General features: G+C 41.0%; 1 protein-coding gene across 7 annotated transcripts in view; it reads left to right on the top strand.

The window, feature by feature from the left end:
- The window catches only part of MAP3K19 (mitogen-activated protein kinase kinase kinase 19), a 66,508-nt gene that overhangs the window by 38,591 nt on the left and 9,777 nt on the right, over positions 1–18,140 (top strand). For all 7 annotated transcript variants that reach the window (XM_066346293.1, XM_066346298.1, XM_066346297.1 and 4 more), the window contains 3 exons: positions 2,741–2,837; positions 13,072–13,115; positions 14,779–17,220. In XM_066346293.1, coding sequence (XP_066202390.1) covers positions 2,741–2,837; positions 13,072–13,115; positions 14,779–17,220 — 2,583 coding nt within the window. The remainder of the gene's footprint in view (positions 1–2,740; positions 2,838–13,071; positions 13,116–14,778; positions 17,221–18,140) is intronic.

The following is an 18,140-nucleotide window of genomic DNA, read 5'->3' as shown; positions in this document are numbered from 1 at the left end:
TAGTACCTGACTTTAGAATTGTTGTGAGGATTAAATTAGTTAATATATGTAAGGTTCATAGAACAGTGTCTGGCACTATATGTGTAAATGCTAGCCATTGTTATGGATTTTGTAGGTAGATTTGCTCACACTCTGGAGATTCCAGTTTTTCCTAAAGGACCAACTAACAAATGAACTGAGCAATTGAGACTGACCGTAGTCCATTAATCAACATAAAAACCTGATGTGAGAACCAGATAACTAACACTTTCAAATGAGGACTGTTTTCCAAAGTTTAGCATAAAAAAATTCATTGAATCATTATGATGTGAAATGGTAGAAACTATATTTTGAGGTCTCAGTGTTGCAGAACTAAGGATCTAAACAAAAACTATATATACTAAAAAAAATTCAGTGGTCAATAAACATCTGAAACTTATCTAAGAAACTAATCAAAGTATGCACATTCAAGCAATTAAATAACCATTCTATATATTCCACTACTACAAATGAAAGTGAGGACAACTGATGAAGGAGAAGATGGCATGAAACATATTCATGTACCACTGGTGACATCTAAGTATAAACTTTACTTTTATTTATTTTTATTTATTTATTTTCTTGAGTGAGAAGCGGGGAGGCAGAGAGACAGATTCCCACATGCACCCAGACCGGGATCCACCCGACAACCCCCTACTGGGTGATGCTCTGCCCATCTGGGGCTGTTGCTCTGTTGCTTGGCAACTGAGCTATTTTAGGCCTGAGGAGAGGCCATGGAGTCATCTTCAGTGCCCAGGGTCAACTTGCTCCAACTGAGCCATGGCTGTGGGAGGAGAAAAGAGATAAAGAGAGAAGAAAGAGAGGGAGAGGTGGAGAAGCAGATGGTCACTTCTCCTGTGTGCCCTGACCAGGAGTCGAATCCAGGACGTTTATACTCAGGGCAGACACTCTACCACTGAGCCAACTGCCCAGGGCTAAACTTTTAAAACAATGTGTGTAAAAAAAAAAACTTAAATTTTTTCATACTCTTTGAATCAATAATTCCATATCTAGGAATCTAAATAAAAATGCAAAATTAGGGTATGAACTGCAAAGATGTTTATAGCACTATGTATACTAATGAAGGATTAAAAACTGCCTGGTAAGCATTATAGTGCTTATGTTGTAAGACTCATAGGGCTTGTTAAGCAATCTTATGATCCTCGGATAGATATTTGCTGAGGGAAAAAAATTTTAAATGTCATTAAAATGGCATCTGCTTAGTAGACTGCTAAGTAATTTATGCTTGTCTTAAGATATAAAGTCTATAGATGCAACTATATTATTAAATTTTTAGGAAAAAGACAAAGGAAGTATGATTGTTAACAAGTTTAACAATGTTAATAATTGTTAATGTTTGCTTTGCATTTGTAGGATTATAGGTGATATTTTTTTCTTCTGCTTTTTTAAAAAAGACTATTTTGAATTTTCATATATTCTAAAAAAAGGACACCCTCCCTTTGTAATTGGATTGGAAGGAGAAGAAATTTGCCTAATAGTGGTAGAATTTTTAAAATGCAGAGAAGGGTGAGCAGTAAAATTAGCAACTGTCTGGGCCCAGGGTGAACCCGTACAGGTCTCCCCATGTCATTAACAGCACGGCGGTCTGAGGAATGCACCTGACTTTTGCCAAAATACTTTTAAATGCATGACTTGCTGCATAAAAGTAAGATATGATAACTAAATTATTACGATAAAATATTCTTAATGGCAGTATAAATGAGGGCTTTATCTTTATTATTTTCTATGATAATTAAAATGAACAAAGTGAGAAAAGAAAAAGGCTTCCATGCTCTCGTGGCAATGAATGACAGAGGCTTTGTGATAGACTGCTTGCTTGCCCAATAGGCATCTGCATTTAGGACAAAGACTTTTCATCCATCAGTCCCTTTAGGTAGGTGGTCACCCAGATCAGAGGCACCAGAAAGCTAATTGTAATATCTGGCTGGTGACAGGATATTGTAACTACTACTACTTGCATTTGTCACTGTTGTAGACATTGAAAAGGGTGAAATTACCAGCAACAACTTCTAATGAAGGAACCTATGGACAACAATGAATTCTAGTAAGAAAGCATTTATTCTTTAGAGAGTTTGGAGAACGTTTTATAAATCAAGTTGGTTCTCAACCATGTTTTACAGCATAATGATTATTTTCTAGAGGGCAAAAGGAAGCTTGAGAGGTTGTGTGCCGTGATTTGATCAGAAAGCTGGCAGCGTAAAACTTTAATCAGCTTTGCTGCCTCCTTTCAGCTTAGGGCCCTATCTGTAGCTCCGTATGGGGCAGGGATTTCCACCCCTCAGCATGTGAAAATGCTGATCCAGGGAGGCGTATGGAAAAGATTATGTTTTTCTTTGGGGGTGTTCACTGTGACTGTGGCCTAAGGATTCTTTCCAGTTACCCACCCAAATGGTATTTGTGGCAGCTTTGAAGCGTGGACGCTGACATGATAAAGTATAAACTATTGAAGTTCTATATGTCTATGTGATTTTAGCTTTCATCTTCTTTTTTGATTATGCAATTAATCATGTCCATGTCTGTCTGAGCCTGGCGCTCTGGAGGCAATACTTTCTCATTATTTTAGTCCTGAATACTTTATCCGCTTTAAATGGAATTCACAGTGTGAAACTTTAGCCTAGAAAAGTCAACATTCACTCTGCAAAAAAAAAAAAAAAAAAAGTGGCATTTTGAATAACCGAGTTTCTGTGTTGTGATATTTCAGGAGTTTGACCAAGAGGATGACTGCAGTCAGTCCACACTGAGCACTGAAGGAGGAGAGCCGAGTGGCCACGGGCAAGGCGGGCAGTCCAGGGCAGAAGGTATCTTGGCTTCTGTCCTTGAAGTGTTCACAAAGATAACGTGGGTTATTTGGATTTCTCCCTAATTTTGGAAGTGCTCAGTGCAGAAATCTGAAAACACAGAAAAGCTCAAAGAGAATGAAAAATCATTCAGAATTCTACCCTTTGGTCCATATCCAAGTTAGTGAGTCTTGTCAAGTTGCTCTGTCAAAACAGGCATCTCTCTGGTGTCTCTTTTCTTACTTTTATCCGGCTTCATCTCAACAGGCCGTTCTCTGCCCCTTTCATTTTTGTTTGATAAACTTCCCCACCTTCCACCCAACCCCCATCCATCTCTCTCCTCACAGAATCTCCCCATCAGCAACAGGGGCGTGCTCCCTCTCAGAACCAAGCAATTGTCCATCAGCAACAGGGGCGTGCTCCCTCTCAGAATCCCCCATCAGCAACAGGGGCGTGCTCCCTCTCAGGATCTCCCATCAGCAACAGGGGCGTGCTCCCTCTCAGAATCTCCCATCAGCAACAGGGGTGTGCTCCCTCTCAGGATCCCCCATCAGCAACAGGGGCGTGCTCCCTCTCAGGATCCCCCATCAGCAACAGGGGCGTGCTCCCTCTCAGGATCTCCCATCAGCAACAGGGGCGTGCTCCCTCTCAGAACCTCCCATCAGCAACAGGGGCGTGCTCCCTCTCAGGATCTCCCATCAGCAACAGGGGCGTGCTCCCTCTCAGGATCTCCCATCAGCAACAGGGGCGTGCTCCCTCTCAGAACCTCCCATCAGCAACAGGGGCGTGCTCCCTCTCAGGATCCCCCATCAGCAACAGGGGCGTGCTCCCTCTCAGGATCTCCCATCAGCAACAGGGGCGTGCTCCCTCTCAGGATCTCCCATCAGCAACAGGGGCGTGCTCCCTCTCAGGATCCCCCATCAGCAACAGGGGCGTGCTCCCTCTCAGGATCCCCCATCAGCAACAGGGGCGTGCTCCCTCTCAGGATCCCCCATCAGCAACAGGGGCGTGCTCCCTCTCAGGATCTCCCATCAGCAACAGGGGCGTGCTCCCTCTCAGAACCTCCCATCAGCAACAGGGGCGTGCTCCCTCTCAGGATCCCCCATCAGCAACAGGGGCGTGCTCCCTCTCAGGATCTCCCATCAGCAACAGGGGCGTGCTCCCTCTCAGAACCTCCCATCAGCAACAGGGGCGTGCTCCCTCTCAGGATCTCCCATCAGCAACAGGGGCGTGCTCCCTCTCAGGATCCCCCATCAGCAACAGGGGCATGCTCCCTCTCAGGATCCCCCATCAGCAACAGGGGCGTGCTCCCTCTCAGGATCCCCCATCAGCAACAGGGGCGTGCTCCCTCTCAGGATCCCCCATCAGCAACAGGGGCGTGCTCCCTCTCAGGATCTCCCATCAGCAACAGGGGCGTGCTCCCTCTCAGAACCTCCCATCAGCAACAGGGGCGTGCTCCCTCTCAGAACCTCCCATCAGCAACAGGGGCGTGCTCCCTCTCAGAATCCCCCATCAGCAACAGGGGCGTGCTCCCTCTCAGAACCTCCCATCAGCAACAGGGGTGTGCTCCCTCTCAGAACCAAGCATTTGTCCATCAGCCGTCCTCCCAGGGCTCCTGCTCTGAGGGGGGGGGGGGGGAGCTGAACAAGGCACTAAAGCTCCAAGTCTCAGTCTTTTATTCTGTGAGGCATAAGTCTAGAATTTTCCAGAACAACAACCCATTCCAAATACCTTATCCTGTCATATCTATAAGTGCCCTTGCATTGAACAGACTATAAGTTATTTGCAAAATTTAACTTCAGAAAATAGTCAACATAGCATCACATTGTCTATCACATTTACCTCTAAAAATCTTAAATTAAATGTTTATTCAAACTGCTGCAATTTCTCCCTGGCAGTTTTCTGACTTCCATTCCTCACACTCCAGAGAAGCTGCTCTCTCGGATGTTTTTTTCCTCTCATCCCTGTGAACCTCCCAGATACCAAAGTGCTATTCAAGCTGCCATCTTCCCTGCTGCTCTCGATCTCACTCAGAATCCCCAGGCTGAGTGGAGAGCAATTTAATAACATTTGAAATGACTAACGCCACGAACCCTGAAAGACCTAATTAAAATGTAAAAAGTCCTGGTCCCCTTCCAAACAGTCCTTGTGGTTGGTCTTTGACTTTCAGAGATGCAAAGCCAAGTTCTCAGACGCCCAGTTGTGCTCCAGTCACCTTCCAAGAGGTTAAGTCACTCAGTTTCTCTGCTCAGTTTGGAGATGACTTGCCGTTTTAGGTGCTAGAAATTCCTCTAAAATTGATCTGTAATACTTTAGGTTTTTATATAGGAGCCATAAGACCTATGCAATATCTCTACTAAGCTCTTGTGGTTTTAAGCTTTAATAACTTGGGTTACAAATTTGAAAGAAGCATTTATGTTTTTAATTTTTCTTCTCATAGTTGATAATATCTGCAGTTGAGCTAGTTACTCTTTGCAGTCACCAAGTCTAAAATAAAAATGTGGTGGCACTGTTGTGCATTGTAGTCCTCTTAAAAATTAATACATCTCTTTAAATCCCAGTTGCATGTTGTATCTAACATGCTCCAAGTGATTAATGTTTAACCACTTTATAAAGAGCACTTTAGAAGGCCCTATTAATATACCGTAACATTTATTCTGTTGCAGATATATACATTTGATCATGTAGTTTATATTGTTTATCTATTGTAGTATTCTGTCAAACAGGGAGCATCACTAACTAAAATATATATAATCTCCATGTTTGGCTTGCTTCCACAGACTTTGATAATGAAGTATTCCTGCACTAGCATTTGCTTTATTACAGTTTTTATAGGTGGTAATACATAAAATACAATTAATAGACTAAAAAATAATCCCTCATCTTTTCCTTAGTATAAAAATCTTGCATTTCTCAATCTGCTGTTTTCCCAGAACATAACAGACACAAATCTTGTAGACTGGAAATAAAGTGTGTAAAATTGTTCTCTTCATAAGAATGTATTTCCTGAAATTACTAGGCTAGGCTTGAATTTTTTTTTTTTAACTACAGTGTATAACCATCAAAATTCTTAGTTGCATATAATAGAATCTACTCTAGTTGGGTTAAAAAGGAACTTTTAAAAGATATTAGAAAGCTCAAAAAGCCAAAGGAGAACAGACTGTAGGTTGAACAGTGAGAAAGAATTCTCACAGCTACGTCCACAAACCGGCTGCCAGTGAGCCCCAGCATGCTGCCTCAGCACAGACAGGACGCTGCTCCCACGCTGACCTTGGGCGCCTCTGCGGGCCCCACAGCTGCAGAGAGGGTGTCTGCACACCTTACCTTTTTTTTTTTTTTAATAAATAAATTTTTATTAATTTTAATGGGGTGACATCAATAAATCAGAGTACATATATTCAAAGAAAACATGTCCAGGTTATCTTGTCATTCAATTATGTTGCATACCCATCACTCAAAGTCAGATTGTCCTCCGTCACCCTCTATCTAGTTTTCTTTGTGCCCCTCCCCCTCCCCCCTCTTCCTCCTTCCCTCTCCCTGTCCCCCATAACCACCACACTCTTGTCCATGTCTCTAAGTCTCATTTTTATGTCCCACCAATGTGTGGAATCCTGCAGTTCTTGTTTTTTTCTGATTTACTTATTTCACTCCGTATAATGTTATCAAGATCCCACCATTTTGTTGTAAATGATCCGATGTCATCATTTCTTATGGCTGAATAGTATACCATGGTGTATATGTGCCACATCTTCTTTATCCAGTCTTCTATTTTTTTTACAATGATTAAAGCCTTTAAGCAAACTCTTGGCCAATACAGCAAGAATCCATAAAAGAGTAGTGTCCTTAACAAGTTCACCAAGTCCAAGTTGGCCCCAACACCATGCCAAGTCCCTGATAAATGCAACCCAACCCCAGTTCAGTCTGTTAGGAGCTGTCCTAAGGAGCAGGAGTCCAGGAAAAGTCCACATCCAGGAAAAGTCCGCATGACACTGGAATTGTTGTCACAATTCTATACTTTGCAGCTCACGTCCACGTCCCAATGATCACTGCTCCTAGCAGGTAATGATTCAGGTAGACTGGAAAAGCCATCTGCAGCATGTGTGGAGATGGAGCTTCTGTTCTCCTCTGCCTGGAGAGATGAGACCAGGTTGCTTTTACCTGGAGCTCTGCGACTGTGGCTTGGTAAAGAGAACCTTGGGATACACTAAGCTGGGTGGCAAAGGTAGATTCATAATAGAAGTTGGCAAAAGGGAGAAAGAGAGCTCTAAATTAGGAGTAGGTCCCAGCCTGAAATGTGAGTGGGGCATTGAGGTAGGAGGAATAAAGGAAACACTATATATTAAGCAAAGCAGCAGAAAATGGGACTATCAACACCCACAACAGAGATCTTCGAGGGAAGAATAAAAAATCTGACTATTCAGGCAAGACATAGTTAAGTGGCCCTTGTGCAAATGAGATCAGTTTTACCTGCTTCTTGGAAGAAATACCCTAGGCTCGTCCACAGTGTTGTAGATGGGGCTGATGGCCCTGGGCACCTTCAGCCTTCAGTGGCAAACCCCAGCATTCTGGGCAAGGTTAGGTCATAGGTGGCTGGAGCAGGGCTGGAAGAGACTGAACCCTCCCTTAGAGGAGCAAGGGGAAAGCCTACCTTCCAGTGTCCCTGTTTCCTCACAGCAGACGCACGTAAGGCTGGCAGGCTTTAGCTCAATGACCTTCCTTTCCACTATTGAAGCAGGACCCAGATGGCATCCTATGAGACCCCTTTGGAGTGTTGGAGCCTTTAAGGGCATATCCTAAAAGCTGGTAGTTCCCCTGATCTCTATTGGGCTTTTTCTGCCTCTTGGTATCTTAAAAGCCATGCTCAGAAGATCTCGCTGAGGGGTTTGAGGATCCCCATCCGCCTATATAAATCTTTTCCATATATCTGGGGCTATTTGAAAAAAGACAAAACAGTGTTATTAGCTGGATCAAATAAAGAAGGTAGTAGTTTGCAGGAGAAAAAGATTTGGCATCGCCTGTTCATCCGCATTCAAAAGAAATTTAAAAATTTTTAAGTAAAAAGTATGGTATGGTAGACCCATAGGAGTTCCAGGATATGACTCCCCCCTTTTAAATTTTTTTAAATTGACCTTAAAATATTTGCTGGGTACACTTTAATAATACCTTGACTTTAAAGATGATAAGAAATACACATAATTCGAAAAGTTTGACAAAATACAGTAAATGCTTTTGCTCCATATGCAGGAGCATTGTCAGTTTAACCAGCTTAGGAAATCCAATAATAGAACAATGCATATAGTCAATGAGCTATAACATGCTTAGCAGCCTCTCCTGTTCTGACAGAGGTTACTATAAATCCAGAATATGTATCCACTGTAACGTGGACATAGGACTGTTTGCCAAATGAAGGTATATGAGTAACATCCATTTGCCAAAGTTGTCCTGGTAGGGGTCCTTGAGGTTAACTCCAAATTAAGGGACAGATTGTAGTATAGGACCCCTTGGACAGGATTTCCCAATCTGCCGTGCTGCTTCCCAAGAAAGTTGAAACAGTTTACACAGGGCTGCAGCATTCTGGTGATGAATAGTATGAGACTGAATTGCTTGATCTGTCATGGTTGCTCCAAATAATTTTCTTTTGGGTAGCTTGATCAACAAGGGCATTCCTTTGTGCTAAAGCTCCAGGGAGCATGGAGTGAGCTTGAGTATTTCCTATAAAACATGGAGCTCTATGTTGACATAACACCTTACCTTTTTCATGTAACTCATGTGAACCTATCTCTCAAGTTTTTTCTGAGCCATAGTGGCAAAGGAGGCTGGAAAATGTAGTTTTTGAAAATTCTTTGTTGAGATTTTTGATATAGGATATTCTCAAAATGTAGAGAAATTATCAAAATATTTTGAACCTTGATGCCCCATCAAATTTAAACAGAAAAAGTAGGCCCTGGCCGGTGGTAAAGCAGTGTGGACACACAGGAGAAGCGAGCATCTGCTTCTCTCCCGCTCCCTCCCCCTTCTCTCCATCTTCCTTCCTGCAGCTAGTAGCGTGATTGGCTAGAGCGTGGCCCTAGGTCAGTGGTTCTCAAACTTTTTGAAGTCGGGGTGCATTTAAAATCCTACAATAATTGTAGGCGCATGATATACAAATTTCTGAGAAATATGTTATAATAATTAAGTCAAATACTAAAGAAAAAAATATAAAGTCCAAGCATGCTTTCATGGTAATTAAACGAAATAAATATGACAAAATTAAATTTATTCTGACATTAAAAAACATTTTTATGTTACATGTTTTGAGTTATGCTTTTTAGAATTTGTAAAATAGAGGGGTTAAAAAATAAAAGAACGACAAAAATGTTATCTTTTTACATATGTAGATACATTCTTAGTAAGATTTAGTAAATTCAGCAGGTCCCGGCACGAATGTGTTAAGTTTTTCATTCACGCATATCATCTTAACTTTACACCAAACAAAGGCTAAAAGAAACTTGCCTCCAGTCTTTCTGGGAAACATGGGGGTAGTGTAAACAATCCAGCACCACAGCTTAACAGTCTTTTGCAACCTAATCAGGCAAGTGAGGTGGGGGGTTGGGCAGACTGTCAGCTTACAGCCAATTCCCCACACCTCTGTCCCCCCAAAATCTAAACTCCAAAAACCCTATTTGTTTTTTTGGTCCCCAACAGGCACATATTTCTCTGGAATACCATAGGGCGCACCTGGAAATCTAGGGCGCACCAGTGTGCCCTGGTGCACACTTTGAGAACCCCTGCCCTAGGTGCTGAGCATAGCTTGGTTGGAGCATGATGGCCTCAGGTACTAAAAAATAGCTTGGTACTTGAGCATTGGCCCCAGATAGGGTTGCCAGGTGAATCCTGGTTGGGGTGCATCTTCCTTCCTCTTACCTAAATAATAATAACAACAACAATAATATTGAAGCAGTGTTTGGATAGGCTGGAAAGGCTGTTAGCGTCAGGTCTAGGCTGTGAAGTAGAGCCAGTCTTGCTCCTTAAGATCAGCAGTTAGCTCCAACTCTCAGCAGCCTCTCCGCAGCCTCCCATCTTGCCACTCTTCCTCAGCAGTATGAAAAACAGCACTATTACACGCCTTTCATTCCCAGAACAAATATGTTATATTTGTACATATGTTGTTTTGTTTTGTTTTTCTGCTGGAACATTACGTCATCCTTCAAGTGTCACTTGTGATATCCCTTCCTCTGGAAAGTCTTCCTGAACTTCCTGAAGACTGGATGAGTCAACATCCTTTCCGACTCCCATAGGCTCCTGACCTCATCTGCAACCTAACACTCATCATGCTGAATTGTCACTATTTGTTTATATGTTGTCTTCCCCAGATTACAAAGGCAAAAATCATTGCACCTTTAAGCACCTGGCACCAGACCTGGTACATAACTAAGAAAATGTACATTTAATTAATAACAACAATAACTGTTTATTGAGTGACTACTATTGTAAGGCACAAGTATTCACTGATATATGCTATATAGAACACCTGTTTTGGAAACAGGGAAACTGAGCCCTAAGAAGGCTAAGTGAGTGCCTAGGTCACATAGCTAGTGAACTGCAGGGGCTGGGTTCAAACCTGGACCACCAGTGTCTGAAGCCAATGTGCCTAAGCACCATGCCATCTGTTTTCCAAGCTCATACCTTCCATGAGTCCCTCTTTAGTCACGAGTGAAGAAAGGAATAAACATATTTTGTCTTGTAGTGGCGATGGTTTAGAGAGAAAGAGGGGCAGTTGGTACAGGTACAAATTGGTGGGGCTGTGGACAGAGAGACTGAATTGGACATCATGGAGAGAATCTTGAAGCTGTAACGAAAGTAACTATGTATCCCCAGACGAGGGATTCCAGGTGTCAGTGAGCATAGCCTTTCTCTCCATGAGTTTTCCCTAGAGAGGACCCATCCAGGCTTCTGCCTAGAAGTTGTAAGGCGGGGGCTTCACATGTCAGTGTTCAGGTTTCCATCTACTCCTCTTGTTTTACTCTGGCAACCCATTTCTTGTCTCAACTGCACCTAGTTCCTTAGTATCTTTGATTCAAGCTCTCCAGAGGGTACACTTCCAGATATCAGCCAGGAATGGAGAAGAGCAACTCCTGACTGGTGGGCAGGGCAGGGAACCTGGAACCTACTCCTTACACAGACGTAGGAGCAAGCCCTTGGTTCAGCCTCAGTTGTATCCTCACCTTCACAGGGACCTGATGTCTCCGCTTCCTGCTCCTTCTTCTTTCTTGTTGCGTTCCCCTTCCCTCTGCAGGCAGTGAGCAGAACAGACAAAGCTGACCACTAACTCATCTATTATTATTCACCCAGACAGTTTTCACTATCCAAAATTTTGTTGACATTGCTCATCTGCTGTTTTATCTTCTGAGTTTTTGTTGTTCTTATTCACACCTTTATAACTTTCTTTACTGTCATTTTAGTGAAGATTGTGAAGAGAGTACAGCTTGTACTCAATATTTTAACTGAAATTCTACATACTTTTTTAAAGGTTTTCAAATTACCTACCAGAAAGAGCTTCTGTCTTTTCACCAGATATGTTTGAGTGCCTTTCTGCCTCATGTCATTCCTTACCAACACTGAATAGTATTTATCCCAATATTTATAATAATACCTGAAAGGTGTTTTTTGTTTTTTTTTAACTCAGGAAGTTAGACATATGCACCCAACTATACATTATATTTAGTTGTATTTCTGGTATTAACTTGTAGTATCTTTTCAACAGAAAATCTCACCCTCTAGGATATGACCTCTATGAGGGCAAGGATTTTGTCTTTGTTGTTCACATATATATTGTTGTCTTCTGGGACAGTGTTGGCCACTCAGTATGCACTCAGTATTTGTTGAATAAATGCAGAAAGAACTGGGGGGACATGCTTTGGCCAGCTGTGTCTAATGGGAATGCCTGTGCCCCTCCAGTTGGGATCGTCACCTTAGCTGACCATTTTTTCACCTGACAGTGGTTTATTTACCTGTGTTACATCTAAGGGAAAGTTCAGAATGGCAACCTGTAGCTAATGTGACCCACAGTCACATTAAATTTGGCCTTCAAAGCTTTGAAATAAAGGGGGGTAGAAGGGGATTCTACATAAAGTTTCCAGCTTTCTAGCTTCTCTTGACAATTGGGAGAGCTAGCAGTGATGCATTGCCCATTGGAATGAACAGCATCAATTAGAACTTGGTAATGGATGTCACTCATTGGGGCACATGATTTCAGTTTACCATAGTCTCCACCTGTCCCACTTCATCCACTTGTGTGACCTGCTTTGACTCTGGACACACTGGCACTGTTGTCTTCACCTTCAAGCTGTGGTGGTGAGTGGGGTTTGGGGGACTCTTCTCACTTGTTGATAAGAAGATAACAACTAGGTTTTACACTATTTCGTAGATCCCATTTCCCCTGCACACACCTCCCCTTCAGAATTTATGATATATTCCAAGTTTGAGTTCAAGCAATGGTTGGGAGACAGTTATACATGAATATTTTTATATTCCTGCACAACTCAGGCCTTCTGAGCAAAAAGCACTAGAAAACTAGGTTAAAAGATGATTGAAGGATAAGCATGTCGTGGAAATTAGAGATAGTGTCTTGCTCCAGAGAGAAAGAAAGGGTATATCGCTTGTATCAAGGGTAATAAAACCCATAGGCACTTCCTCCTGGAGACATTTGCTGACACTTTTTAAGCCTCTCTTTTTCAGGAGGAAAAGATGGGTCCATGTGCCAAACATTCTATATAAGCTGTAAGTCTCATAATTCCTGTGTTCATTCTTGTGGGGCAACCCCACTGCATGCACAGGTAAACCTGACTCTCAGTGCATAGCCCTGTTGGAACTGGGGTGTCAGGAATTGGTGCTAGGAAGCCCTGTGAGTAATAAATGTGCTGGTCTCTGGTCCAGAGATCTCGTGTTTCCTGCCAGCATATAAATATAAATATACATCAACATATATGTAACATACATGTATACGAGAAATAAGAATGTTATATTTATACATACATGTTGTATACACACATGTATATGAGAAACAACAACCCCCTTTAGTGGCAGTAGCCTAAAGTTCTGTGTAATCATGGTATACCCACCTCATGAATTTCACCTGGGGAGGTGAATTCTTAACTTTGACTTTCTCAAACCTCTGCACCAAGATTACTCCATATCCAAACTCTGGTGTAAGGCTGACTGTGTTCACTCTACTACTAAGAATATAAAACTTCTATTATTTTTTTTCTTGTTATAGAGTTTTCTACCTCTGATATGAAATCCAGCAGTCAGAGCATTGAGGTAAGATTAGTTTTAGTGTTATTGACCTAAGGATGAACACCAAAGAATTTTTGTTGTTAGAGGCAAACTCTATCAAAGAACTCAGAACCAAAATCTTCAGCAGTTATTTCTTGGAAAAACAAAAATTCACATACAGTTTATAAAGTAGTAAATAATTTCTGGGAAAATTGTACCTTGCCATGTATATTGTGTTCCTGGGGTGTTTCCTGTTCTCTATGTAATGAAGGGAGTAGCTCTCTCAGATATGTTTAGATTTGTATTCTTATAACATATCTAGAAAGCAAGTCATTCTTTTTTCCAGCAGCAGGAAGATTTTTTGGTTTGTCTAATTTATAAGTAAAGCATTTAGAAGAACCTTTCAATTCTCTCAACTGTCTAACTCTTCTGTGTCCAGGAGCCTTTGAGAAAATGCATAGGTACTGTTATTGTTGTAAAATGGGGTTTACTGGCTTAAAAATGGCTGCTACACTGGGCTGTGGTGGCGCAGTAGATAGAGCATCAGCCTAGAATGCAGAGATTGCCAGTTCAAAACCCCAGGCTTGCCTGGTCAAGGCACATATGAGAAGCAGAAGTTGATGCTTCCCACTCCTTCCTTCTCCCCTTCTCCTTTTTTTCTCTCTTTCTTGCTCTGCTTTCTAAAACCAATAGATAAAATCTTTTAAAAAAAAGATATGATAGCCACAACTTAAAAAAAAAAAAAAAAAAGGGCCGCTATTGAGATGATTAAGCGCTTGGAGAATGTGTCTTTATTTTCTGCTCTTTTTGAGAAATGGGGAAAATCATTTAGGCAATAAAACTGGGGGATTCCTCTGCATCTTACCTGATTCTAATGCTTCAGGTTCTATCTTTTTCCTTTCTTCTTACACATGGTGGCAACAGAATGAAAATTAAATTTATAGCTCTCAGTTACCACTCATGATCTAGCCTTAAATACTCTGATATAATTAGGTATTAAATCTGTATGTACAGGAAAAGGCCCCAATGAAAAAGCAGAGTAGAGTTATAGCTTAATGACCTGAAAGCTGAATATTATATGTTGGGTTACACTGACCTCTAGCGGTTGATGATAACAAAATCTAGCGTAGTTTGAAACTAGTTGGAGAACACAGGGAAATTAAAAACCATCAGGGCTGCTAACTTTCAAGTGTATAGTGTGGCACATTTAAAAGCCACCCTCAACAAAACTGTTCAGCAGAAACAATGAGTAGTAGTTGTGCTCTGGATACAAATCATAAGCTAGTCTGTAACTCATTGTTAAAGTAATGTAAATGGCAGTTTTAAGCTGCTCTAAGTGGAAATTTTAAAAATCGTAGATCGATTCTCTGAAAAATAAAAAGAGAAGAGAAATATAATGTCTCATCTTATATTTTTAAATTTTACATGATAAGAAATTTTCTTTAAATATATAGCCATGAATCTTCATGATAATTTTGGTTTTTTAAAGTATTATTTTACTTGGTCCTAAAAAAAACAAAAAACCAAAACCAATACACTGGGAATGTGCTTTCAGCTTTTAAAATTGTGATTTCCAGTTATAGCTTTGTACTTACTAAGCACAGGCCTACCTTAAGAGAATCTCAGAATCTCTTCAGATTATTAAACCAGATAAGTGGATATAATACATGTTTCTGTATTCATTAGCTTTTTCTCTCTCTCCTTTTAGTTCCCTCTGCTACCCTTGGCACTCTTCCCCATGAGACATGGTCATCTTCTTACTATCCCCCCACATCACAAAGATCGAAAAGAGAGAGAAGGAATTATTCCAAGTCTTGTATCTTTCATACCGAAGCTCTCAGAGCCTGTTGAGTTTAGACCATCAAACAAACAACCAGAAGCGCCATTTAAGGTGTTTTTGGATCAGACTCTCAGGTCTTCTGAGAGCTTTATTTGGTCCAGAAACATGTGCTCTTTTTGGAAGGCTAACCATCACAAACCACACCTGGAGATGGAGGAGAATAAGAAGTCTAATGAAACAGAAGGATGTAACAAAATTCAAATCTCTCACTTTGAGAAAAGGAGAGATGTGTCCTTTGAGAAGTTTAGGGAAGGCCATTTCTCTGCAGATAGGGAAGTGGATGTTGGCTGCCTTGGTAGTGAAACAAGAAAAGCAGAAGACAAGAACACTCGATATCTCTCATTAGAAGAAAAAAAAGAAGATTCTGTAGCCAGAAACAATGAACAAAACTCAGACGTTGGCTATACTATGCTAATCAAGTTCCAAGAAGCCCAGCATTCAGAAATAAATCTAAGTAAGGATAAAGAGACTACAGATGATGAAGATGATTCCAAAAGTGTTTCAGTGCACAAAGGTGAAATAATTGGGCCAAATCATATTTTAGAAGAGTTTGCTGTACTTAAAAGTGTGTCCAATGTAATTCCTGACAGCCCCATTGAAAAGCTCCCAGAAGGTCGTAACAACATGGAGACAAATATAAAAATATCAGTCGCAGAGCCAACTAAACCAGAAATGAATGGGGTAGTGCCTTTCGTCCACATCTCATTCCCTGGAGATGAGCCTCCCAAGGACCCAGCAATAGCCAAACCAAGCCTCCATAAAAGAAAGGGCACCCTTTATAACAACAGTAGCTTCAACCTATTTGCATACCAGGAAAGTGATAGGCGTAAGATGAAAACCCATAAAAATAAATTGGATTCAAAAACCAAGCCCAGTAACAGGACACCTCAGAATTCCATTATTTCCACTGAAGATTCCATTAAGCCTACCGTGCATAAAACCAGCATAAAACCTCAAGTTTTCCCTTCTCTGGGCCTTGTTGACCCCAGATCTCGGCAATCACCCAAGTTTCAAAGGAGAATGCCACAGATAGAAAAAAAACAATCGACTTACCAGGCTCTGAAACCTAAAAAGCAATCATTTCCTTGCATCTGTAAAAATTCAAGGATAAAAAAGTGTTCAGTTCCTCTCGCTGTTCAACCAACAGAGTCAAGACTAAATTACCTAGATCTTAAGTATAGTGACATGTTCAAAGAAATCAATTCAACTGCTAATGGACCTGGAATCTATGAAATGTTTGGGACTCCTGTTTATTGTCACATGAGAGAAGCCGAACGGTATGAAAACAGGTATCACCGAGAGATACGCTCAGCTCCCCTAGGCAGGTGGATCACAGGCAAATGTCAGTCTTCACACAGTGAGAGGAGCAGCAATAGCAGAACAAGACTTTCTCAGAAAAGACTCCATGCTAAATCCCCAAAGGCTTTGCTTGGAATTAAACACAAACACAAAAATTTAATTTCCAAAGAAAAGGGTTGCAAAACTGTGGGTAGCAACCCACAAGACATTGAAAATGATGGTGGTATTTCAGAACCAGCATGGCAGATGAAGTCTTTAGGAAATCACTTTCTCTCTTCCAAAGATGAAGTTCAGCCCATGAACTTTGCCCAGACTCATGAGCAGTCCACTGAACAGAATGAATTCTTTCCTGCCTCAGATTTGTCCATTGTTGAAGAAGTCTCTGTGGGAGAGTCTGCCGATGAAGGAGACATTTTTCACAATCAAATACTTGCCATGAGCCTCAGAAATCTGCATGAACTTGAAGAATTACATCACCAGACCCCATTTTTCCTTTCAGAAAACAGCTGGGCAGTGCCCAGTGAGAAGAGTTTCAGCAAGCACGTACCACAAGAAAAGCAGAATATAGCATCTCTTGGTAAAATAAATGCCAACCACATTTTAATGAATGATGGAGAGTTTGATAGTTTGATAGATAAGTATAAAACACTTATGAACTGCTCTTTCCAAGAGGAACAAGAAAGTGCATCTTCCCACACATATCAACATTGGACACATTCTTTAAATCATGATAATTTAGCTAGTAAGTCAATTGTACATCAAACGTTTGGAAAAATTTTAAGTGATACAAATTCAATTTCCCTAGAAATATTAGACTCTATGAAGAACAAAGAATTGACAGATGAACTATTAGGTTCTCTAGCTGAAGAACTATTAGCTCTCGATGAGAAAGATAACTCTTGCCAGATAATGGCCAACGAAACAGATCCTGAAAATCTAAATCTTGTCTTCAGTAGGAGAGGAAGTACCACACAAGAACTGGGTGGAGAGACAACAAATGTCAGGATACAGGTTGGTATCATTAGAGTCAGTGATTTAATTGGGGTAGAAAAGGACCCCAGAAAAAATCTGGTTCAAACCCCTTATTTTCAAATGAGAGATAAAAAATCCTAAACAATTAAGTAATTTCATCCAAGTCTCATTGTCTGATTGCAAGTTTGGAACCCAGGTTCCCTGACCCTCAGGCTAAAATGTTTTCCATTATGTTGCTTTACTTCTGGAATTTAGCTAACCTACATTACAATGGAAAATTTTTGAGTACATAAATATAGCAAAACTACTTATTTAAATAGGTCAATATTTTATACAGCAATGAAATTTTCAATCAACAAACATCAGCAGTGAGATAATGATGGGTGAAACACTGCTCTGTGTGGTGTGTGAGTAGAAAGAAATTAACATGGTCCCTGAAATGGCTCACCATCTAGTTCACTAGTTTATTACAAAAATACTGGTGATGGTTACTGTGCTTCTGGCTCTGGGCTAAGAACTAGAGACATGGTGGGATACAAGACTTTGCCATTGCTCTCAAGCAAGCATACACAATAATCTTGAAATAAAAATTTAAAAAATCTGTTTGGCATGGGAATGAGGAAGAAGAACATTGACAGATAATTGGGTTTTGTTTGTTTTAGTTCTCACTGAAGTATACAAGCCCCGTGTTCTCAAATTTTAGTGACAGAAACAGTAGCTGAAATATTACTTATTGAGCATTAACTCAGGTTGTATCAGACTATGTTGGGATCAGATATAATTTTTATTTTTATTTATTTTTTAATATTTTAAGGGCTAGGAGGGAAGATAAGACAGATTCTTGCATGTGCCCTGACCTAGATCCACCCAGCAGCCCCTCTCTGGGGCCAATGCTGGAATCAACCGAGGTATCCTCAGTGCTCAGGGCCAACAACTGAACCAACTGAGCCACTGGCTGC

This window comes from Saccopteryx leptura, chromosome 7 (assembly GCF_036850995.1).
Source record: "Saccopteryx leptura isolate mSacLep1 chromosome 7, mSacLep1_pri_phased_curated, whole genome shotgun sequence".
In the NCBI taxonomy this organism is placed as follows: domain Eukaryota; kingdom Metazoa; phylum Chordata; class Mammalia; order Chiroptera; family Emballonuridae; genus Saccopteryx; species Saccopteryx leptura.
Note: the sequence above shows the minus strand (reverse complement) of the source record. Positions and strands in the feature narration are given on the sequence as shown.